Raw genomic sequence first — 25,238 nt, 5'->3', positions numbered from 1 at the left:
GGTAAATGTTTGTTAATCATTAATACTAAACGATAATAAAGTAATTATAAACTGCATTTGTCTGTGTAGTAAAGCCTCCCTACGAGCGGTCCCTGTGTGTAGGTAAGGGCCATAGGCCTGTGACTGGGAGCTGTGTAGGGCCATAGGCCTGTGACTGGGAGCTGTGTAGGGCCATAGGCCTGTGACTGGGAGCTGTGTAGGGCCATAGGCCTGTGACTGGGAGCTGTGTAGGGCCATAGGCCTGTGACTGGGTGACTAAGTGCTTGTGACAGAGGCCCACTGACCGACTGTTATGGTCATATATACTGTGATGCTCTGAGTCAGTCTAGCATGTCCCTGTGTCTAACCCTAACCCTAAACCCACACTCCATCCCTCACCTGCTTAATTAGCTTAGCTGTGACCCACTGACAGAGGAGGCATTAGGCTTTACATCCTGTGTGCGTTCGTGTCACTGAAACACACATGCACGCACACACACACACACTCTGTGAGACTGAGACAGCACATGACACAGCACACATGGTTAACCACCAGGGTGGCTGGGTGAGAGACAACCAGACGCTGGAGATTTAATGCACGGTAGAACATCAGAGTATGTACAATGTTCTTTTTTTATACCACGATGCTGGGTGCTAATTTCCTCAGAACAAAAACAGTAACAAACGCACCTGGGGGCAGCCAGTGTTACAGTTTTGCCTATCGCAAACTTTAGCTTTAAAAGAGCAGTTATATTGTCAATTAAGCAGTTCATAGCTTAATATTTTCCAAATATAGGCCCTGTCCTTATATTTCCAAATATTTTTTCAAATATTACCAAAATATCTCTGGCACAGTTGAATTAAACAGTTCAAAACTCTCACCGGAGAAATGTGAAAAGGAAGGTCTGGGTTAAATGTTGTCTTGGGGAGCTACAGTACCAAATAATTGATCCTCTCTGGGGTGATGGTGAACAGAGGTTGAACCAGAGACGTATGTTTTCTAGATACATGATTGGGTTGAACTGAGGCGACAGAGGTGGTCATAAAGTCTGAAGTTTACATACACCTTAGCCAATTACATTTAAACTCAGTTTTTCACAATTCCTGACATTTATTCTCAGTAAAAATTCCCTGTCTTAGGTCAGTTAGGATCACCACTTTATTTTAAGAATGTGAAATGTCAGAATAATAGTAGAGGGAATTATTTATTTCAGCTTTTATTTCAGCTTTTCACATTCTCAGTGGGTCAGAAGTTTACATACACTCAATTAGCATTTGGTAGCATTGCCTTTAAATTCTTTAACTTGGGTCAAACGTTTCGGGTAGCCTTCCACAAGCTTCCCACAATAAATTGGGTGAATTCTGGCGCATTCCTCCTGATAGAGCTGGTGTGTAGGCCTCCTTGCTCGCACACGCTTTTTCAATTCTGCCCACACATTTTCTATAGGCTTGAGGTCAGGGCTTTGAGATGGCCACTCCAATACTTTGACTTTGTTGTCCTTAAGCCATTTTGCCACAACTATGGAAATATGCTTGGGGTCGTTGTCTATTTGGAAGACCCATTTGCGACCAAGCTTTAACTTCCTGACTGATGTCTTGAGATGTTGCTTCAATATATCCACATAATTTTCTTCTTCAAGATGCCATCTTGAAGTAGATGTCCTAACCAACTTGCCAAAACTATAGTTTGTCAACAAGAAATTTGCGGAGTGGTTGAAAAACGAGTTTTAATGACTCTAACCTAAGTGTATGTAAACTTCTGACTTCAACTCTATATAGGACACAATAATGATCCATTAGCTGGAGCGTTGACACGGTGGCATTGGATGGAAAAGAGAACAAAGAGAATAAAAATGCTGCTTTTTAATGATTTTTAATAAAGCATCAAAGATGCACTCTCAAACTTTTGCATCATTTCAGCCAGTAGTTTTGAAAGTGGTGTTCACGAGCCAAAAGTGGTCCCCGATTTTTGTGTACTACGTCATCAAATTGTGCACTACGTCATCAAATTGTGTACTACGTCATCAAATTGTGTACTACGTCGTCAAATTGTGTACGGCGTCATCCATTTCGCATTACTTGTTACGTCCTTCAATTTTTTTATTGAAAAAAATTGGACGATATGTTACGAATCCAATTAACACTATATCTTACACATTTCTTGTGCTTAAGATCTTGGAGTGCATAAGGCATTTTGAGGGCCATGGTTATTTGCTGGCCTACATCCCAAATGGCACCCTATTCATAGGTTACCATTTGGGACGCAACCAATGGTAATTATATTCCAAGGCTCTGCTGAGGATTGTTGTTGTTAACTGAGGAGGTGAAGCTAAGTGCTGGAAGCCCCTTAGCTGCCTGCTACAATCTCCACACAGAACGCGCATGCACACATGCACTCACACACTCACGGACACACGCATGTCTTACTGGTTTTATTATTTATCATATCAAATCATTTTTCTAAAGCCTGCCTCAAACAAATTCTGATGAAGGGGAGGTCTCTTACTGAGTGAGGTCTAGAGGGTCTTGGGAATCTGCAGTTGCCATGTTACTGTGTAAAAACCCTTGTAAGAAATGTTGCTTTTATAAAAGTCACTATGTGAATACATTTGATTTATTGAACAACAAAGCCTTTAGCATCTCAATAGTCACAGAGTACAGAGGCTTGAAGAGGAACTGACAAAGTAATAGCAATATTCCTGTCTAGAATATGTTTTGCACTGGGGAACAAATGTTTATTGTAAACGTGACAAATAAAACCCCTCAACATTGCAACCCTTGAATAATTGAACCTTCACTGTAGGCTGATTTTAGAACGATTCAATTCAGTAGGACACGCAACAACATAGGTCAAAGGTCAATGTAATGATCTTCTTCCTGTCTCTTACCGAATCAGATCAAGCAGGGCGTCAGCGGAGCTCATGATTGGCTTGCCGCTGTCCTCGTTGTCCTCCTTCTGGGCGGCGCCCCCTGGGTGGATGATGGTAACCATGAGGATGCCCACCACCACCGCCACAAACGTGGTCCACAGGTAGTAGGAGACGGTCATGATGCCCAGGCGGCTGGAACACTTGGCATCCAAGGCTGCTAGCCCCGACATCAAACTGGAGAGAGAGAGAGAAGAGAAAAAGAATGGTTAGGAAGTGAAAGAGCCAGGCAGATCATCACAGGGAGAGAAGACAGAGAGAAACAGAATGGTTAGGGGGCACTTGGTAGACAAACCAAACCTTACTGGACAGAGGACCACCCAGAGACCCCTACCAGACCACCAAGGAGCCCCAAGCCCCCTCAATTCCACACCAGACCCAGCACACCCCACAGGCCCTACCCACCACCAGAGCATCACCACTTCCATCGGCACAGCCAGACTGGACCAGGCCCAGCCTACTACCCCACACCAGACCACCACCTCTACCAGACCAGAAAGGCAGCCCCCCCGGACCAGATCTGGCCACCCTCCACGGGGCCCAACAGCAGGACCAGCGCAGCTACGCTGAGGCCCTCAGTGGAAAGGAGAACTCTGGAGGATTGAGTGAGATTAAACAGCTCCTCCAGTATATCTGCACTAAACTCCATTCAACACACACGCATACACTGCTGTACTAAGAGTTTACTTGTTCAATAGAAAGAAGGAAAAAATAAAAAGAGAACCAGTTTGCTGTTATCCATTGTTTATCTCACTCCTAACAACTTAGTAATTACTGTATTTTTTACTGTGCTATTCTTTCTTAATTGCAACGTGAAATCACTATCAGTTAGCATGTGAAACATTCAGGGCCTAAACTTGTCGATCTTTGGACTGAAGAGTTTACCACTGAAAAGATGTTGATGTCATCATTCTGCAGGAGACATGGTGTACGGCAGACATTGTCACTCACTGTCACTCACAGGCCCAGGGAAATGTGCTGATCTGTGGCGACACACATGCTCTCACAGGCACACTATCTGACCTAACGACCACACGAGGGGACAGCTTTATTACAGGCCATACTGTTTCTGTCTTAATCTGCCCCATAGAAACAACAGTGACAGCACCATCAACAAAACCGGAAGGGATTTGTTGTAGCTCTGTCAAAGCCTGAGTCTCTACTTGGTTAATGGTAGGTTACTCTTTGGGGAGATTCACCTATTACTGACCTCTTGGCCACAGCACAGTAGACTATATGATTACAGACATTGACCCTTTCTCTCTCAGCTAATTCACCATCAAGCCACTAACACCTCTGTCTGATCACAGCCAAATTACCTTGTTCCTCAAAAGTACAGACTTGGAAACAACCACACATTCACAGCCCAGAAAGCTGTGCAACTTCAGAAATTCATACAGATGGGCCCAAAACAGCACAGAAGGCAACCAGTAACCAAAAAATCCAAACAATAACTTTCTAGATACCACATACACTCATAGTAAAGAAGGCATCAATCTAGCAGTAAAACATATAAACAATATTTTCAGGCAAACGGCAAAAGAAGCACAACTGAAATAGTTTTTTTTTTTAAAGAAATACGTTAAAATACCGATGACCACTCGTTTGATACAGATTGTAAAATGATCAGGAAAAAAATTGAACACTATCAAACCAAAAGCACAAAGTGCCAAATAATGGTGAATTACGCCTTCATTACTATGAGACTTTAAAACTCTATAAACGTACAATCAGAACCAAAAAAGCACAGCACAACAGCAAGCAACTGACACTAGTCAACTAAACAGCTCCTCCCTCTCATATCAATACCAAGCTCTGCAATGCCAAACACTGAGCAAAGAAAAAAGTCCCCTAATCCAGCTGATCCTGGGGTTGAGTTCACAGACCTGTTCTACTAACACACTGAAGCCTCAGGACCAGAACATCCAATCAATCAGAATAAACCAAATTACAACACAGTCAAAACACAACTACATTACCTATTGGGAAACACAAGCACAAAGTTAAATGCATTGCTATCTGGCACTACATCAACAGTAAACCATGGCAAACTATTTGACCATGGTTACTGATCAAAACCTGTACAAAGTACAGGCTCAGTGAGCACAGCCTTGCCATTGAGAACGGTAGACACAGGAAACATGGAGGAAAAGGAAAGGCTGTGCAACCACTGCACCACAGCAGGACCTGAGACACAGCTGCATTTCCTGACAAAATGTTTCAAAAATATAAAACTAAAAGTGTAATTTCCCCAAATGTGAAACGCTTATTCAAGGTTTCAGAGACCTCTCTGATGATAATAGGCTACCGTCCTGTTGGGGGAAGACACAGAGAGCTGTAGGTTGGCAGGGCACTACATTGCTGTCTGCAATAATATGAGGGACCGTGTCTGACAGACCAACTTGCACATGTTCTTTATGCTACCTCTTGTTCTCGTCTGTATAGTGTATTGGGACATACATGTGAAATACACTTTTTAAAGGTCGAACGCAGTCGTTTTTATCTCAACATCAAATATGAACTAATTAACTCATTTAACTAATTTGCCGCCTGGTGATGGGACGAAACTCCATCCCACCAAAACCTTTTAAAACAGCTCCTACACTAAAGGGGCATTTTTGTCATTTTCACAATTTCATGGAATAATTCCAATATACAGTGTACTGCAAAACATTAAGAAAACATTAAGAACACTTTCCATGACATAGACTGACCAGGTGAATCCAGGTGAAAGCTATGATCCCTTATTGATGTCACATGTTAAATTCACTTCAATCAGTATAGATGAAGGGGAGGAGACAGGTTAAAAAATGATTTTTAAGCTGTGAGACAATGGATTGTGTACGTGTGTCATTCAGAGGGTGATTGGGCAAGAGAAAAAATGTAAGTGCCTTTGAACGGGGTGTAGGTTTGTGTCAAAACTGCAATACTGCTGGGTTTTTCACGCTCAACAGTTTCCCATATATATCAAGAATGGTCCACCACCCAAATGACATTCAGCCAACTTGACACAACTGTGGGAAGCATTGGAGTCAACATGGGCCAGCATCACTGTAGAATGCTTTCGACACCTTGTAGAGTCCATGCCTCGAGAAATTGTGGCTGTTCTGAGGGAAAAGGTGTTCCTAATGTTTGGTATACTCAGTGTACGTAAAAAAACAGGAAAACAAGGCTTTAAAGAAAGATTTCAGCTAATAGCATACAGTGCTTACATTGCCTTGCAAAAGTATCCATCCCCCTTGGCATTTTTTCCTATTAAGTTGCAACACAACCTGTAGTTTAAATTGATTTTTTATTTGAATTTCATGTAATACAACAAAATAGTCCAAATTGGTGAAGTGAAATGAAGAAAAATGACTTGTTTCCAAAAATTCCCCAAAATTAAAAACGGAAAAGTGGTTCATGCAGATGTTTGCTATAAAGCCTCTAAATAAGATCTGGTGCAACCAATTACCTTCAGAAGTCACACAATTAGTTAAATAAAGTCCACCTGTGTACAATGTAAGTGTTACATGATCTCAGTATATATACACCTTTTCTGAAAGGCCCCAGAGTCTGCAACACCACTAAGCAAGGGACACCACCAAGCAAGTGACTAGACCAAGCAAGCAGCACCGTGAAGACCAAGGAGCTCTCCAAACAGCTCAGGTACAAATTTGTGGAGAAGTACAGATCAGGGTTGGGTTTTAAGAAAATATCCGAAACTTTGAACATCCCACGGAGCACCATTTTAAATCCATTATTAAAAAATGGGAAGATTATGGCACCACAACAAACCTGCCAATAGAGGGCCGCCCACCAAAACTCACAGACCAAGCAAGGAGGGCATTATTCAGAGAGGCAACAAAGAGACTAAAGATAACCCTGAAGGGGCTGCAAAGCTCTACTGCGGAGATTGGAATATCTGTCCATAGGACCACTTTAAGCCGTACGCTCCACAGAGCTGGGCTTTACGGAAGAGTGGCCAGAAGAAAAGGTCATTGCTTAAAGAAAAAAATAAGTAAACACGTTTGGTGTTCGCCAAAAGGCATGTGGGAGATTCCCCAAACATATGGTCAGATTTAGCTTTTTGGCCATCAAAGAAAATGTCTGGAGCAAACCCAACACCTCCCATCACCCTGAGAATACCATCCCCAGGCCTCCCGGGTGGCGCAGTGGTTAAGGGTGATGTACTGCAGTGCCAGCTGTACCACCAGAGACTCTGGGTTCGCGCCAGGCTCTGTCGCAACCGGGAGGTCCGTGGGGCGACGCACAATTGGCCTAGCATCGTCCGGGTTAGGGAGGGATTGGCTGGTAGGGAAATCCTTGTCTCATCACGCACCAGTGACTCCTGTGGCGGGCCAGGTGCAGTGCGCGCTAACCAAGGTTGCCAGGTGCATGGTGTTTCCTCCAACACATTGGTGCTTCCGGTTTGGATGCGCTCTGTGTTAAGAAGCAGTGCGGTTTGGTTGGGTTGTGTATCGGAGGACGCATGACTTTCAACCTTCGTCTCTCCCGAGCCCGTACGGTAGTTGTAGCGATGAGACAAGATAGTAGCTACTAAACAATTGAATACCACGAAAAAGGGGTAAAAAAAAAAATTTAAAAGAGAGAGAGAGAGAATACCATCCCCACAGTGAAGCATGGTGGTGGCAGCATCATGCTGTGGGGATGTTTTTCATCGGCAGGGACTTTGAAACTGGTCAGAATTGAAGGAATGATGGATGGTGCTAAATACAGGGAAATTCTTGAGGGAAACCTGTTTCAGTCTTCCACAGATTTGAGACTGGGACGGAGGTTCACCTTCCAGCAGGACAATGATCCTAAGCATACTACTAAAGCAATACTCGAGTGGTTTAAGGGGAAACATGGCCTAGTCAAAGCCCAGACCTTAATCCAATTGAGAATCTGTAGTATGACTTAAAGATTTCTGTACACCATCGGAACCCATCCAACTTGAAGAAGTTTTGCCTTGAAGAATGGGCAAAAATCCCAGTGGCTAGATATGCCAAGCTAATAGAGACATACCCCAAGAGACTTGCAGCTGTAATTGCTGAAAAAGGGGTCTCTACAAATGATTGACTTTGGTGGGGGGGTGAATAGTTATGCACGCTCAAGTTTTCAGTTTTTTTTTCATCTTCAAAGTGGTAAGCATGCTGTGTAAATCAAATGATACAAGACAACAAAATAGGAAAAATGCCAAGGGGGTGAATAATTTCGCAAGCCATGGTACATTTCTTCTTACTAGCGTTCCCTAAATATTTAGTCATCAGGCACATCAAATATACACAGAAATCAATAGAAACAGATCTATGACATGAACATAAGAAATCCAACACTCAAAGCAAAGGGTAAAACCCTTTAGGACATAACTTCCAACATTACTGCAACTTTCCAACTTCCAGAGAACTCCAACCATCCCACTAATGATCTCAGTTGAGTAATAAGCACTGCAGTATAAAATAACTAAAGACTGTGACCAAGATGGCGGACCATTGTTTTCAACATAATCTAGTATTTTACATTCGCATAGTCCAATTCATGGACCGTACCCGGGTTGCATCTGCTTTACACGGCCCAAATGCACATGCACACTAGATCTGTGTTCCAATACTAACCGCATTAACTGTATTATTTGTGATGCAAATTGAGTATGTAGTATGCTCATTGATCGTAGCATGGATGTAGTTAGTATGCCAAAAGGTACCGGATGTCGTACTAAATTTGCCAAAATACGAAGTATACAAGCAGTGGCACTATTTTCGTGCTTTTAGGGCCCATAATGCAATTCTTCAGAAAATGGGCGTGGCTGTACTATGTCTTCGGGTAGTTTCAATGCTTTTCTCTCGATCTTTCGCTCCAGTAAGGATCAGACCCTTTTTTTTTCATTTTCCGACCAAAATGACAAACCCAAATCTAACTGCCTGTAGCTTAGACCTGAAGCAAGGATATGCATATTCTTGATACCATTTGAAAGGAAACCCTTTGAATGTGAAATTCATGTAGGAGAATATGACACATTAGATCTGGTAAAAGATAATACAAAGAAAAAACGTGCGTTTTTTTTTCCAACATCTTTGAAATACAAGACAAAGGCCACAATGTATTATTCCAATTTAGGAGCAATTTAAATTTTGGCCACTAGATTGCAGCAGTGTATGGCAGCAGTGTATGTGCAAAGTGTTAGGCTGATCCAATGAACCATTGCCTTTCTGTTTAAACTGTTGCATCAAGTCTGCCCAAATGTGCCTAATTGGTTTATTGATACATGTTCAAGTTCATAACTGTGCACTCTCCTCAAACAATAGCATGGTATTATTTCACTGTAATACCTAATGTAAACAGTGAAGTTAAATTAACAAGAATTTAAGCTTTCTGCCCATATCAGACATGTCTATGCCCTGGGTGTCACGGTTTTCTTCTATCTCCTCCTCTGACGAAGAGGTGTAGCACGGATCGGACCAAAATGCAGCGTGGTAATTTTCATACGTTTAATAACGAATAAACACGAACAATACAAAAACAAGAAACGTAACACGAAAACCGGTGCAAACTAACACAGTAACACAGAGACAGGAACAATCACCCACAAAACACTCAAAGAATATGGCTGCCTAAACACCTGCCTCTGATTGAGAACCACTCCAGACAGCCATAGACTATGCTAGAAAACCCCACTAAGCCACAAACCCAAAACCTACGAAAAACCCCAAGACAAAAACACACCACATAATAAACCCATGTCACACCCTGGCCTAACCAAAATAATAAAGAAAACACCAAATACTAAAACCAGGGCGTGACAGAACCGCCGGTCAGCCATGATCTTCCAGATTCACCAGTCAGCCAGGATCCGCCGGTCAGCCATGACGTGGACCCCACTCCAACAAAGTCTTAGTCCATTTTCCTCGCGTCCTTAGATAGGTGACCCTCGCCGCCGACCTTGGCCTAGTAGCCCTCACCAAGGACCCCACTGGACTGAGGGGCAGCTCGGGACTGAGGTAGATCGGGACTGAGGGGTAGCTCGGGACTGAGAGGAAGCCCAGTACTGAGAGGAAGCCCAGTACTGAGAGGAAGCCCAGTACTGAGAGGAAGCTCAGGCAGGTAGTTGGCTCTGGCAGATCCTGGCTAGCTGGTGGTTCTGGCAGATCCTGGCTGACTGACGGTTCCGGCAGATCCTGGCTGACTGGCGGATCCTGGCTGAATGACGGATCCTGGCTGAATGGCGGATCTGGAAGATCCTGGCTGACTGGCGGATCTGGAAGATCATGGCTGACCGGCGGATCCTGGCTGACTGGCGGATCCTGGCGGCTCTAGCTGCTCTGGCTGCTCCATGCAGACTGGCAGCTCTGGCTGCTCCATGCAGACTGGCAGCTCTGGCTGCTCCATGCAGACTGGCAGCTCTGGCTGCTCCATGCAGACTAGCAGCTCTGGCTGCGCTGAACAGGCAGGAGACTCCGGCAGCGCTGGAGAGGAGGAAGGCTCTGGCTGCGCTGAACAGGCAGGAGACTCCAGCAGCGCTGGAGAGGAGGAAGGCTCTGGCAGCGCTAAACAGGCGGGAGACTCCGGCAGCGCTGGAGAGGAGAAAGGCTCTGACAGCGCTGGACAGGCGGGAAACTCCGGCAGCACTGGAGAGGAGAAAGGCTCTGGCAGCGCTGAACAGGCGAGGCGCACTGAAGGCCTGGTGCGTGGTGCTGGCACTGGGGGTACTGGGCCGAGAACACGCACAGGAAGCCTGGTGCGGGGAGCTGCCACCGGAGCACTGGTGTGTGGAGGTAGCACAGGATGGACCGGACCGTGAAGGCGTACTGGCGAGCTTGAGAGCAGGGCTGGCACAGGACGTGCAAGGCTAGGGAGGTGCACAGGAGGCCTGGTGCGTGAGGCTGGCACAATCTTCACCAGCCGACTAACACGCACCTCAGGACGAGTATGGAGCGCTGACCCAGGTGCCATCAAATCCCCAACACGCTCCGTCGGGCGAATTCCGTACCTAAAGCACCAACACAGCAACTCCCTCATAACTCTCTCCTCCAATTTCCCCATTAACTCCTTCACAGTCTCTGCTTCGCTCACCTCCAACACCGGCTCTGGTTCTGGTCTCCTCCTTGGCTCCTCCTTGGCTCCCCCCCCCCAATACATTTTTGGGGCTGACTCTCGGGCTTCCTTCCGCGCCGCCGTGCTTGTCTCTCTAACTCCATTCTCCTATAACCCTCTTCGCACTGCTCCAGCGAATCCCAGGCGGGCTCCAGCACTCTCCCTGGGTCGACCGCCCACCTGTCTATTTCCTCCCAAGTCGTATACTCCAAACTTTGTTGCTCCTGCTGCCGCTGCCTGTCACCACGCCGCTTGGTCCTGTTGTGGTGGGTGATTCTGTCACAGTTTTCTTCTATCTCCTCCTCTGACGAAGAGGTGTAGCACGGATCGGACCAAAATGCAGCGTGGTAATTTTCACACATGTTTAATAACGAATAAACACGAACAATACAAAAACAAGAAACGTAACACGAAAACCGGTGCAAACTAACACAGTAACACAGAGACAGGAACAATCACCCACAAAACACTCAAAGAATATGGCTGCCTAAACACCTGCCTCTGATTGAGAACCACTCCAGACAGCCATAGACTATGCTAGAAAACCCCACTAAGCCACAAACCCAAAACCTACGAAAAACCCCAAGACAAAAACACACCACATAATAAACCCATGTCACACCCTGGCCTAACCAAAATAATAAAGAAAACACCAAATACTAAGACCAGGGCGTGACACTGGGAAATTGTTTGTTACTTACAACCTCATGGTAATCACATTAGCGCACGTTAGCTCAACCATCCCGTGGGGGGGTCACCGGTCCCATAGAGGTTAACCTGTTGAGTGTAGGGGGTAGTATTTTGATGTTTGGATGGAAAACGTACCCAAATGAAACTGCCTATTTCTCAGGCCCAGAAGCTAGAATGTGCATATAATTGTCAGATTAGGATAGAAAACACTCTAACGTTTCCAAAACTGTCAAAATATTGTTTGTGAGTATAACAGAACTGATATTGCAGGCGAAAACCTGAGGAAAATCCAACTAGGAAGTGCCTCTTATTTTGAAAGCTCCCTGTTCCATTGCATGCCTTCCCTCCATTTAAAGGGATATCAACAAGATTCCTTTTCCTATGGCTTCCACATGGTGTGAACAGTCTTTAGACATATTTTTAGCCTTTTATTCTGAAAAATGAGCGAGAACTATCACATCGCGTCAGTGGATGGCTGGGTGCCAGCAGAGTTTTGGATGTCAGCTTAGAGCAGACATTTTCTCTCTCTCTCCTATTGAAAAAGCTACGGTCCGATTGAAATATTATCAATTATTTATTATAAAAACAACCTGAGGATTGATTATAAAAAAACGTTTGACATGTTTCTACGAACTTTACGGATAAAAATAATCTTTATGGAACAAAAGGAACATTTATTGTGTAACTGGGAGTCTCGTGAGTGCAAACATCTGAAGATCATCAAAGGTAAGCGATTCATTTGATTGCTTTTCTGACTTTCGTGACCAATCTACTTTGCTGATAGCTGTTTGTAATGTTTTGTCTGCTGAGAGAGGTGTCCTTACATAAACGCTTGGTTTGCTTTAGCTGTAAAGCTTTTTTGAAATCTGACACGCCAGGCGGATTAACAACAAGCTAAGCTGTGTTTTTCTATATTGCACTTGTGATTTCATGAAAATGAAATATGTTTAGTAATTTGATTTGAATTTGGCGCTCTGCAATTTAGCGGATGTTGACGAAAATGATCCCGCAAACGGGATGGGTGCGCCAAGATTTAAAGGTAAATTCCGATTGAGCCGACATATGCAGCATTTACCTTGAATCAGTCTCAGCGAACATGGGAACATTACCTTTACATTTCAATCATGCTATAGCGCTTAACTTCTGTGAAAGGGATTATAATTAGCCCTTTAATATAAATATTTTCTCTCAGTTAGATGCTCATTCATATTCATATTCAAATTTGATTCATGTAGCCCTTGCCATGAATGTAATGTACAACTAATTGTTGTACTGGTAGTACAAAACGAAGGCTATGTGACATCACTCTCAGTAATGAAAAGGCAAAGAAATCACACTGTATCAGTGGGACCACTTGTTGCAGATTCACTACCATTTAGTACCAGAGAGCATTTATATTGAACAGGAAATGGAGGGGACATCGATCTCTGGGACTCTCTGATACCCAGAGCTGGACAGACAAGGGATGCTTCCCGAATGGCACCATATTCCTTACATAGTTCATTTCTTTTGACCAAAGCCTTATGGGCCCTGTTCAAAAGTCGTGCACTATATAGGGAAAAGGGTACCATTTGGGATGCAGACAAGATGTTGACCGAGCTGCCTAAAATCTAATCCTGTATTGTTTGGCCGGCGGGTTAGAGTGGTCAATGAATGTTTCCTCTGCCATTTTGTGCTGTGAGTCTGTCCTCCGCAGATACCCCTCTGAGATACGATCTACATCCCAAATGGCACCCCATTCCTTGCACTACGTTTGAACAGGGCCAATTGGGGAATGGGAAATAGGCTGCCATTTGGGACGTAGATGCAGTGAACCATCCCGATCTTGAGACCGTGCTGAGGCTGAGATAGCTTTCTGGATGTCCTTGATCGTCACACAGTCTCTTACCAGCAGGAGATGGGCACAGGAGGCAGTGAGTGAAGGGGGAGGGTATTTGTGTACAGTATGTACAGTATGTATATAACTGTTTCATATATCACTAAGATATAGCCGCTCATAGCCTCAGAAGGCTTCTAATGTACGAGACTAAGTCTCTCATGACACGGCCGTGACACTCATTTGGGTCTGGGTGCCGAGATTAGTGTGTGTGTGTGTGTGTGTGTGTGTGTGTGTGTGTGTGCGCCCTAGTCAAAAGTAGTGCACTATAAAGGGAATAGGGTGCCATTTGGGACACACACAGATTCATCCATTCTACACAAGAGACTGTGTAGTCATCAAGAAACTGATGAACACTCTTGCTCATTTTCACACAGGGACAATCCGTCCTTGTCATCACAAATAAAAGCAAATACATTAAATAGAAATCAATGATTTCTTCAAATATGGTTTATCAGAGGTGTTGGGATGCAGCAAGAATAGAAAAATACACAGCCAGATGAAAAGAGAAGAATCATGAAGTATCAGACATTTCCCAATTAACAGTAAAGTCTGCTTCAGAACTCAAACATCATTCTGTGGTCACAAATTCAATGGAAACAAATCAATTCATTAGATGTTAATTCTTCATTCAACTATGGTTTATTAAATATGTTTGGATGCTGCAAAATTTGAAAATCCAAAATGATTATCAGAACTCGAGGCATCAGACATGCATCAGTTGGTGCCAGAAGGGCTTGGAGGTATGCATGTGACTGATAAATCAATAGTTTTTTTCCTGGAACCAAATTCTTCATGACTTTTAAAAGAGATTTAGAATTCGCTGTCATTGTTTTTAATCACACTTTGCGGTTGTTTACTTGCATATCACTGGAATCTTGTGATAATTGTGACTGACTGAGTATATTTCCATGGCCGATGTAGTAGATAGGTAGTTTACAATTGCTACCTCACTCACTTCCTCCCTTTGCTGACACAAAGTACAACAACACTGTTGTATATTGTGTTGTGTTTCTGTGATGTATCGGATTGTGTGTTGATTTTCATGTTGTATGTAAACAGAGACTATGAAAACAATCTTGCTCTACTATCTGTCTAAAGACACCATGGCTGTCAAGGACCATATCACCTCCACCCTACCTGACACCCTAGACCCACTCCAATTTGCTTACCGCCAAAATAGGTCCACAGACGACACAATCGCAACCACACTGCACACTGCCCTAACCCATCTGGACAAGAGAAATACCTATGTGAGAATGCTGTTCATCGACTACAGCTCAGCATTTAACACCATAGTACCCTCCAAACTCGTCATCAAGCTCGAGACCCTGCCCCGTGCAACTGGGTACTGGACTTCCTGACGGGCCGCCCCCAGGTGGTGAGGGTAGGTAACAACATCTCCACCCCGATGATCCTCAACACTGGGGCCCCACAAGGGTGCGTTCTGAGCCCTCTCCTGTACTCCCTGTTCCCTCTCATACCCTACATTACTCATCTCATACGGATATACTGTACTCGATACCATCTGCATCTTGTTCTGTACCATCACTCATTCATATATCTTTATGTACATATTCTTTATCCCTTTACACTTGTGTGTATAAGGTAGTAGTTTTGGGATTGTTAGGTTAGATTAGATTACTCGTTGCATTGTCGGAACTAGAAGCACAAGCATTTCGCCTACGTCGCATTAACATGGTAATGTGACAAATAAAATTTGATTTGATTTGATGTTCCGCAGTCCCTCAGTCAAAATGGAACAGAGTCAAACATGCGGTTTCCATATGTGTGATGTTTGATACCGTTCCATTTATTCCATACCAGCCATTACAATGAGCTCGTCCTCCTATAGCTCCTCCCATCCGCCTCCACTGCTGTTGTGAGGGGTCTCAAAAGGTTGAGCCTGGAAAGCCTAAAGGGATTGATCCCATCGCCATGACGACTGACTGACAACAATTTCCTTAGAAATGAGAACAAAGCAGAGCGGAGATGGTTTTTCCTCTGCTCCATTTAATCAATTTGCTTTAGATCTGTCAGAATGTCAGTTAGAAATGAGAGCATATATTTTTCTTAGAAATGAGAAATATAGTGCATCCTGAAAGTATTCAGAACCTTGACTGTTTCTACATTTTGTTACGTTACAGCCTTATTCTACAATGGATTGCAAATGTATAAAAAAATATTTAATTAAATATCACGTTTACATAAGTATTCAGACCCTTTACTCAGTACCTTGTTGATGCACCTTTGGCAGTGATTTCAGCCTTGAGTCTTCTTGGGTATGACGCTAAAAGCTTTACACACTTATATTTTGGGAGTTTCTCCCATTCTTCTCTGCAGATCCTCTCAAGCTCTGTTAGGTTGGATGGGGAGCGTCGCTTCACAGCAATTTTCAGGTCTCTCCAGAGATGTTTGGTTCAGGTTCAAGTCCGAGCTCTGGCTGGGCCACTCAAGGACATTCAGAGACTTGTCCCGAAGCCACTCCTGCATTGTCTTGGCTGTGTGCTTAGAGTCATTGTCCTGTTGGAAGGTGAACCTTCAACCCCAGTTGGAGGTTCTGAGCACTCTGGAGCAGGTGTTTAACAAGGATCTCTCAATACTTTGCTCCGTTCATCTTTTCCTCCATCCTGACTAGTCTCCCAGTCCCTGCCGCTGAAAAACATCCTCACAGCATGATGCCACCACCATGTTTCACCTTAGGGATGGTGACAGGTTTCCTCCAGATGTGAGGCTTTGCATTCAGGCCAAATAGTTAAATCTTGGTTTCATCAGACCAGAAAATCGTGTTTCTCATTGTCTGAGAATCCTTTAGGTGCTTTTTGGCAAACTCCAAGCGGGCTGTCATATATTTTACTGAGGAATGGCTTCCGTCTGACCACTCTAACATAAATGTCTGATTGGTGGAGTGCACCAGAGATGGTTGTCCTTCTGGAAGGTCCTCCCATCTCCACAGAGGATGTCACGACTTCCGCCGAAGTTGGTCCCTCTCCTTCGGGCGGTTTTCGGCAGTCGACGTCACCGACCTTCTAGCCATCACTGATCCATTTTTCATTTCCATTGGTTTTGTCTTGTCTTCCATCACACCTGGTTCCAATCCCATCAATTACATGTTGTGTATTTACCCTCTGTTTCCCCTCATGTCCTTGTCGGTGATTGTTTGTTGTATGTAGTGGTGCTAGTTATGTACTTGGTGCTAATCAGTACTTTTTTTGTACCCATGGCCTAATTATGAAAGTCAACAACCTTAGTCTCTTTTATGAGTTCTTTACCTTTCCCCATGGTGATGGATGACACACACACACACACACACACTGTGAAAGATACGAAGACACTGGCGTGCGTGTCAGGATGGTTGTTCAGAGTTTGTCGGTATTAATAATGAATGATCAATTCTCACAACTGAAAAACAATGCTATTAAGATAGTAGTACACTTAATAGTACAGCTCTCTTTGAAGTAAAAACCCTTCATAAAAGCTTAATAAAACCCTTATAACCCCCTATGTAGCTTTAGCCTCATGTAAGTAGAAGTCAAAGAGTGTATATATCCAGCCAGTTCTGTCTGTCTCACCCATCCACTCATAGAGACACAACATACAGGAAAGATAATACATGAAAGACTACAGTATATAATCTCCGAAACAATTCTCCAGCATTTACAACAATTCCAACATCATATCATGATCTAATCTGCTACATAACGCCACTTTAACGCTTTTCACTGGTCCGTTCCGTTTTTCCTTCATTTTTTTTTAGGGTAAAAGATTAGTCAGTCAGACTATGAGTGTGGAGGGTGATTATATCAGATGCATGTACACGTGTGAGCAAACATGCACACATGCACACACACAAACACGCATGCACACATGCATAGTGACAAACGCACACACAAATACGCACGTAAGCATGCGCACACACGTACACACTCTGGGACTCTGTCTACTGTACTGCAGACCCATGATCTGGTCTGGTTTTTGTGTCACTGGACATCTCTCTCTCTCTGTGTGTCTGTCTGCATCTGTGTGTTTGTCTGCAGCTGTGTGTGTGTGTGTGTGTGTGTGTGTGTGTGTGTGTGTGTGTGTGTGTGTGTGTGTGTGTGTGTGTGTGTGTGTGTGTGTGTGTGTGTGTGTGTGTGTGTGTGTGTGTGCCTGTGTCTGCATTTTGTATGTGTTTGAGTGTCTGCATCTGTGTGTGTGTGTGTGTCTGCATATGTGTGTGTGTGTTGGTTTGTTTGTGTGTGGGTTATTACTGCATCACCAATTAAGACTGTAATCTCTGACCTCTGCGTACATCCCTGAGTGGAACCGTCAAACTCTGGGCTCATTGTGGTATGGCATCAACTCCGTACACTATGTATGTGTCCCAAATGGCACCCTATTCCATATACTGTATAGTACACAACTTTTGACCAGAGCCGAATTGGGCTATAGGGAATAGGGCACCCATTAGTGGACCTACATGCCCTTGTTAAGTCCTTGACCCCTACCTTGTAGACTAGATTATACATATGTATGTTAATGATGTTCTCCAGAGGGGACATTCTTACACATTTAGAATAAATCATTATTCCAGCTGTGTTGCATCAACCATTCTGACAAACATTCTAAAATATACATACCGGTATGGAGAAACCGGTATGTATAGAGTGCATTCGGAAAGTACTCAGACCCCTTCACTTTTCCCCACATTTTGTAAAATATGGTGCTGGATTTTTGATGTTATGAGGCTGTTTTGCTTCCGCTGGTCCTGTGGCCCTTGTTAAGGTCAACCACATTATGAGCTCTACCAAGTACCAGGACATTTTAGCCAATAACCTGATTGCCTCTGCCAGGAAGCTGAAACTTGGCCGCGAGTTGATCTTCCAGCAAGACAATAACCCCAAGCACACATCAAAATTCACAAAGAAATGGTTAATTGACCACACAATCAACATTTTGCAATGACTATGGACTCCGCACAGACCGTCCCACTTTGAATCTTCAGTCTCATAAAACATTACAGAAAAAGGCTAATAAGTGCTGTTTAACCTCCCAAGGGAAGGGTGCCGAAAGTATTGCAAACGGTGGTGCCAATAATGACACCTATATTTCAGAGATGTTTTTGTATTACTTGTTAAACTAAATATTTTTCCTCTGAACAATTGTATTAGTACCAAAGAAGATCATCAATGAAAACACTATAGCTCAGTATTGATTTTATACAGTATTTTCTGCTCATCTTTACCAATGGTGCCAATAATTTCGCATATGACTATCTGCCATGTGAGGCTTACTGCACTGTACCTTCCCTTCTTTGGACAAGAGACTTATACTAATCCACCCCTCCTCCTCCTCGAGTAGAAACAGTGGAGCAGACTGAGTGCTCCTTTCCTTTACCCTATCCATATCTAAACACACATGCACACGAACGCGCAAGGCTGAAATAGTCTCAGGAAGTAACATAGCTTGGCCAACAGTTCCTGATCTTATGTGTGCAGCAGGGTACAGCCTCAAAGAAATGACGTGCCTGCCTGCACTCATTAACCTTAGGTCTCTGTATTTTCGCTTTAATTTATCTTGCATGAAAATGTGGAGGCACAATCAAAGGATCAGATCATTAACACACAGAGGCATCATCAATAATAAGGATGTATCTCTTTTATGTAAAACAATCACATCCTTCATCCAATATGGTCAGCAAACAAACATCAAAACAGTAGGATTAAATTATAGCATAATAAATCATTATACATGAATACTATTTTCAGACATGTGGCAGTACAAGACCACTATATTACTGTACATACAGAAGATGACAGCTGGCCAGCCAGACTATTACCAATACCCCATTAGTGCTATTAAAGCTTACAGTGACATAACAAATGAGACAATAATTGTCATGAGGTAATACTACTATTATGGACAAACTAAAAACAAAACAGACACTATTCTACAGTATTCCCAAATCCTCCTTGCCCTTTGCTGCACAGCTAGTGTGTATCTTCCTACAAGAACACCATACACGTAGCTTCCAAAGCTCAGTCCTGTCCATCACGATTAAGAAGCCGGAAAAACAATTCACTCTAAAACTCGTATTTCATCTGACTTGAATACAATGTTTAACCTGCTCTGCTGAACTAATAATCAGTTGGGATTTTCTTCCATAAGGGGTTTATCAGAGGGCTGAGGCCTTTTATTACTAGTAGAGTCAGACAGACGGGCGGACGGGGGGGGCGGGTGGACGGGCAGACAGAGGACGACAGGGATTGAATCAGTTGGAAAATAAATGCTCTGGGAATTAATCACTGTCGAATCACTGGGCATTCAGCTCCCAAAACTGACAGACATGACGTTACCACAGACATTTGCATTGCATTTTTACATTAAGATATGAAGATACCAGACAGCCCCAGACAATGCCATTTCCAACTATGTTGAAAGTTATGAACATTAGGTGTTAAACTGATGTGTCAGGATTATTAAATTGGCCAATCAACATAATCAGAACCATAGAGATGTAGAGAATATGCAATCCATACTGATTAGTACGGAAATAACAACAACTATATTGTAGCCTGGAGTTGGCTTGTTTACCCATGCGGATACCTGTAACAAAATAACTATAAAGGGAACCACTGATCAATTCAGAACGTATTTTGTTGTTTGAAGCCTGTTCCATATGTTTATGGGCGTCCCTGGTGGAGGATGGTGGGTGGATGTATTTGGGCGGATGATGGGCTTCAGGTGGGTGGGAGGATGGGCGGATGAGTAGGTTGGTGGGTGGGAATTGTACATAGTTCCCCAGACATCTAACTTCAACCCTACCCACAAGAAAAAAATACTAGAGTTTACTATAACTATAGTACTTACTATAGAATGATATAGTATACTACACTCCACACTGTAGTATCCCTCAATCATGTGTTGAACTGTGACGATTGTACTATACTGTATGTCCTCAATCAGACAATCTAAAGTATTTCAGGATTATAATAACCAGACACTGTTTACAAAACGCACATGAATTGATTTTATATTATGTGGGGTTAGCACATTTATTGAGATGTGTGCTGGTATACATCTCTATGTATGACTGTGATCTTAATATGTCAGGATTGTAATTTGTGCATTGTAATGTTAATTGAATATCCTGATTCTCATTGGCTGTTGCATGATGGGGAGTCCTATTTAAACCTGTAATTCTTTGTTTTTTTATAGGGAGACAGACAGGGAACAGGTTGGAATGCTGCCAGGTTTTTCAGGCATGATTGAAGAATGGGTTTTCTTTAGAATGAGCTCATATTTGATTCAGTGTATGTTCTTTGTTGTTCTTTGACCGGTTTGTTATTTTTGTAAATATTGTAACTATTAGCCACCTGTTTATTCCTCACTGCTAATAAAATAACTGCTGCTGAAGCATTCCGTTTATTGATTTATCACATTATTCTGGCGAGCAAAGGTTTATCCAGTATTCTAGGGCAACAAGTAACGACAAAAGAAAATTATAGACAAGTTGACTAACAAATAGCCTACCAAAATGTCTGAATTTATAAGCAGAAACATGGGCCTATCTAAAAAGGTCTGTACTAGTCACGTATGCAAAAACACTAGAGTAAATACTAAAGTATAGTTTCAACTTTCAACTTTTATTTATCACTTGCACAGGATACAACAGGTTTGAAAAGTACAATGAAATGCTTATTTGTGAGCTCTTTCCTAAAAATTCACTATTCAAGGAAATAATATAAGGGAAATTATGTAAAGTAATAATAAAAAAGTATGAAATACACACAAGAACACAAGAAATACAGATAGGAAAAAAGTCACAAGAATGCAAGCTATATACAGGCTCAGTGCCATAATTACAGTGTGCAAGGGTACTGGAGTAGTTGAGTTAGATATGTACAGGACATAAATAATAAATAATGAATAATAAATAATGATAATAGTCAATAATAATCAATATAGCAGCAGCGAGGTGAGTGGGTGGGTGCATGGTGGTAAATGTGTGTGTGGGTGTAAGTGTGTGACGTCAGTAAGTGAGTGTGTGTGTGCATGTGTATATATGTGTATGCGTGTGTGTGCAGGGTGTCAGTCTAGGTGTGTGAATGTGTGGGTAGAGACCAGTGAGTGAGCATAGAGTCTGCACAGACAGTCACTTCAGATAGTCCATGAGAGAGGGTAGGCAGCCGTTGTTGAACTGTTCACCACTCTTCCCAGAAAACCAGGAAAAATTGGTCCTGAGTGGCTCAGTTAGTAGAGCATGGTGCTTACAACATTCACTAAAATGTTGTGCTCAGCATCTGTAACAACCACCCCAAAACATTCCCCAAACGTTCTCATTAGGTTCCAGTAATAACACAAACAGACTAAATGTGTTCTGGGAACGTTCTTGCAAGGACATCAGGCGAATGTTCTACAGTGGGGGAAAAAAGTATTTAGTCAGCCACCAATTGTGCAAGTTCTCCCACTTAAAAAGATGAGAGGACTGTAATTTTCATCATAGGTACACTTCAACTATGACAGACAAAAAAATCCAGAAAATCACATTGTAGGATTTTTAATGAATTTATTTTCAAATTATGTTGGAAAATAAGTATTTGGTCACCAACAAACAAGCAAGATTTCTCTCACAGACCTGTAACATCTTCTTTAAGAGGATCCTCTGTCCTCCACTCGTTACCTGTATTAATGGCACCTGTTTGAACTTGTTATCAGTATAAAAGACACCTGTCCACAACCTCAAACAGTCACAAACAGTCAAACAGTCACACTCCAAACACCAAAATTGTAGACCTGCACCAGGCTGGGAAGACTGAATCTGCAATAGGTAAGCAGCTTGGTTTGAAGAAATGGAAGACATACAAGACCACTGATAATCTCCCTCGATCTGGGGCTCCACGCAAGATCTCACCCCATGGGGTCAAAATGATCACAAGAACGGTGAGCAAAAATCACCACACGTGGGGACCTAGTGAATGACCTGCAGAGAGCTGGGACCAAAGTAACAAAGCCTACCATCAGTAACACACTACGCCGCCAGGGACTCAAATCCTGCAGTGCCAGACGTGTCCCCCTGCTTAAGCCAGTACATGTCCCGGCCCGTCTGAAGGTTGCTAGAGAGTATTTGGATGATCCAGAAGAAGATTGGGAGAATGTCATATGGTCTGATGAAACCAAAATAGAACTTTTTGGTAAAAACTCAACTCGTCGTGTTTGGAGGACAAGGAATGCTGAGTTGCATCCAAAGAACACCATACCTACTGTGAAGCATGGGACTGGAAACATCATGCTTTGGGGCTGTTTTTCTGCAAAGGGACCAGGACGACTGATCCGTGTAAAGGAAAGAATGAATGGGGCCATGTATCGTGAGATTTTGAGTGAAAACATCCTTCCATCAGCAAGGGCATTGAAGATGAAACGTGGCTGGGTCTTTCATTATGACAATGATCCCAAACACACCACGACAACGAAGGAGTGGCTTCGTAAGAAGCATTTCAAGGTCCTGGAGTGGCCTAGCCAGTCTCCAGATCTCAACCCCATAGAAAATCTTTGGAGGGAGTTGAAAGTCCATGTTGCCCAGCAACAGCCCCAAAACATCACTGCTCTAGAGGAGATCTGCATGGAGGAATGGGCCAAAATACCAGCAACAGTGTGTGAAAACCTTGTGAAGACTTACAGAAAACGTTTGACCTCTGTCATTGCCAACAAAGGGTATATAACAACGTATTGAGATAAACTTTTGTTATTGACCAAATACTTATTGTCCACCATAATATGTAAATAAATTCATAAAAAATCCTACAATGTGATTTCTGGATTTTTTTTCTCTCATTTTGTCTGTCATAGTTGAAGTGTACCTATGATGAAAATTACAGGCCTCTCATCTTTTTAAGTGGGAGAACATGCACAATTAGTGACTGGCTAAATACTTTTTTGCCCCACTGTATACAATCACCAGGACAACCGGACAGTTTTTTTGTTATGAGAACATTTGCCGCAACCTAACAAATGTTCTGGGAACTTTCACAGAACCAATTTTGTTTGCTGGGTTATTGCTTGGGGAAAGAAGCTGTCTCGGAGCCTGTTGTTTCGAGACCCGATTCTCCGGTACCGCCTACTGGACAGAAGCAGAGAGAACAGTCCATGGCTGGGGTGACTGGTGTTGTTTGAGATTTTTTGGGTCTTTCCTCAGACACCGCCTGGTATGAGTGTCTTGGATATCTGGGAGCTTGCCCTGTAGTTGAGGGCGTTGCAGGTGCAATACCAGCTGGTGATGCAACCAGTCAAGATGCTGTCGATGGTGCATCTGTAAAGGTTCATGAGGATCTTGAGGGGCCATGACAAATATTTTCAGCCTCTTGAGAGAGAAGAGGAGCTGTGACGCCTTCTTCACAACTGTGCTGGTGTAAGAGGACCATGTTAAGTCCTTAGTGATGTGGACACCAAGGAACAGAGCCCATATCCAGGCACATTACGTTAATTACAACTTTTCTACAGTCATATCCGCAAAAACACTACAGTGAATACTACTGTAAAGTCTGCAAAAACACTACAATGAAGAGTATAGTATGTAAATATAGTAATACTACAGTGAGAGAGAGAGAGATAAATGGGGTGAGGGAGAGAGAGATAAATGGGGTGAGAGAGAGAGAGAGAGAAATAAATGGGGTGAGATTTTTTTATATTTTTTAAATTTTATTTCACCTTTATTTAACCAGGTAGGCTAGTTGAGAACAAGTTCTCATTTGCAACTGCGACCTGGCCAAGATAAAGCATAGCAGTGTAAACAGACAACACAGAGTTACACATGGAGTAAACCATTAACAAGTCAATAACACAGTAGAAAAAAAAGGGGAGTCTATATACATTGTGTGCAAAAGGCATGAGGAGGTAGGCAAATAATTACAATTTTGCAGATTAACACTGGAGTGATAAATGATCAGATGGTCATGTACAGGTAGAGATATTGGTGTGCAAAAGAGCAGAAAAGTAAATAAATAAAAACAGTATGGGGATGAGGTAGGTAAAAATGGGTGGGCTATTTACCGATAGACTATGTACAGCTGCAGCGATCGGTTAGCTGCTCAGATAGCAGATGTTTGAAGTTGGTGAGGGAGATAAAAGTCTCCAACTTCAGCGATTTTTGCAATTCGTTCCAGTCGTTCCAGATAGAGAGAGGGAGATAAATGGGGTGAGAGAGCGAGAGAGAGAGAGAGAGAGAGAGAGAGAGAGAGAGAGAGAAATAGGGTGCGAGAGTGCGAGAGAGATAGACATAAAAAGAGGGTGAGAGAGAGAGAGGGGGATCAACTTCTCATCCAGTCTTTGCCATGGTAAGGATTGTAAGTAGCTTATTCCGCAAAGCGTCCTGCATGTAAACAGTCCGTTTTCATGATTTGTTATTTCATTTTTTTCCAGTCAACATCGCTGCAGCCTCATGTAGCCAGGGAACAGAAGATTTGGTTCCAAAATAGAGTCGTAGAGTCGGAGAGAATCTGTCCGGCTCACCATTAGCAAGAACTTATCAAACCCCATAAAACAGCATCGTTTTAAAAACATTTTAAAAAACATAAATATTATTCCCTGCTTTTTCTCTGTGAGGAAAAATCAGGATGAAAACACTTTTGATGTAGAAATGATATAATAATCTTAGAACTGCACTGACATTCTGTTGCATGAAAGCCTTGCATAATCACCAACATTGCAACAAGGAG

At 42.9% G+C, this 25,238-nt stretch overlaps 1 protein-coding gene across 1 annotated transcript in view; it reads right to left on the bottom strand.

The window, feature by feature from the left end:
• Positions 1-25,238, bottom strand: part of LOC115101738 (excitatory amino acid transporter 5-like) — a 78,331-nt gene that overhangs the window by 40,444 nt on the left and 12,649 nt on the right. The window contains exon 3 of the mRNA XM_029621203.2: positions 2,868-3,083. Coding sequence (XP_029477063.1) covers positions 2,868-3,083 — 216 coding nt within the window. The remainder of the gene's footprint in view (positions 1-2,867; positions 3,084-25,238) is intronic.

This window comes from Oncorhynchus nerka, linkage group LG20 (assembly GCF_034236695.1).
Source record: "Oncorhynchus nerka isolate Pitt River linkage group LG20, Oner_Uvic_2.0, whole genome shotgun sequence".
NCBI lineage: Eukaryota > Metazoa > Chordata > Actinopteri > Salmoniformes > Salmonidae > Oncorhynchus > Oncorhynchus nerka.
Note: the sequence above shows the minus strand (reverse complement) of the source record. Positions and strands in the feature narration are given on the sequence as shown.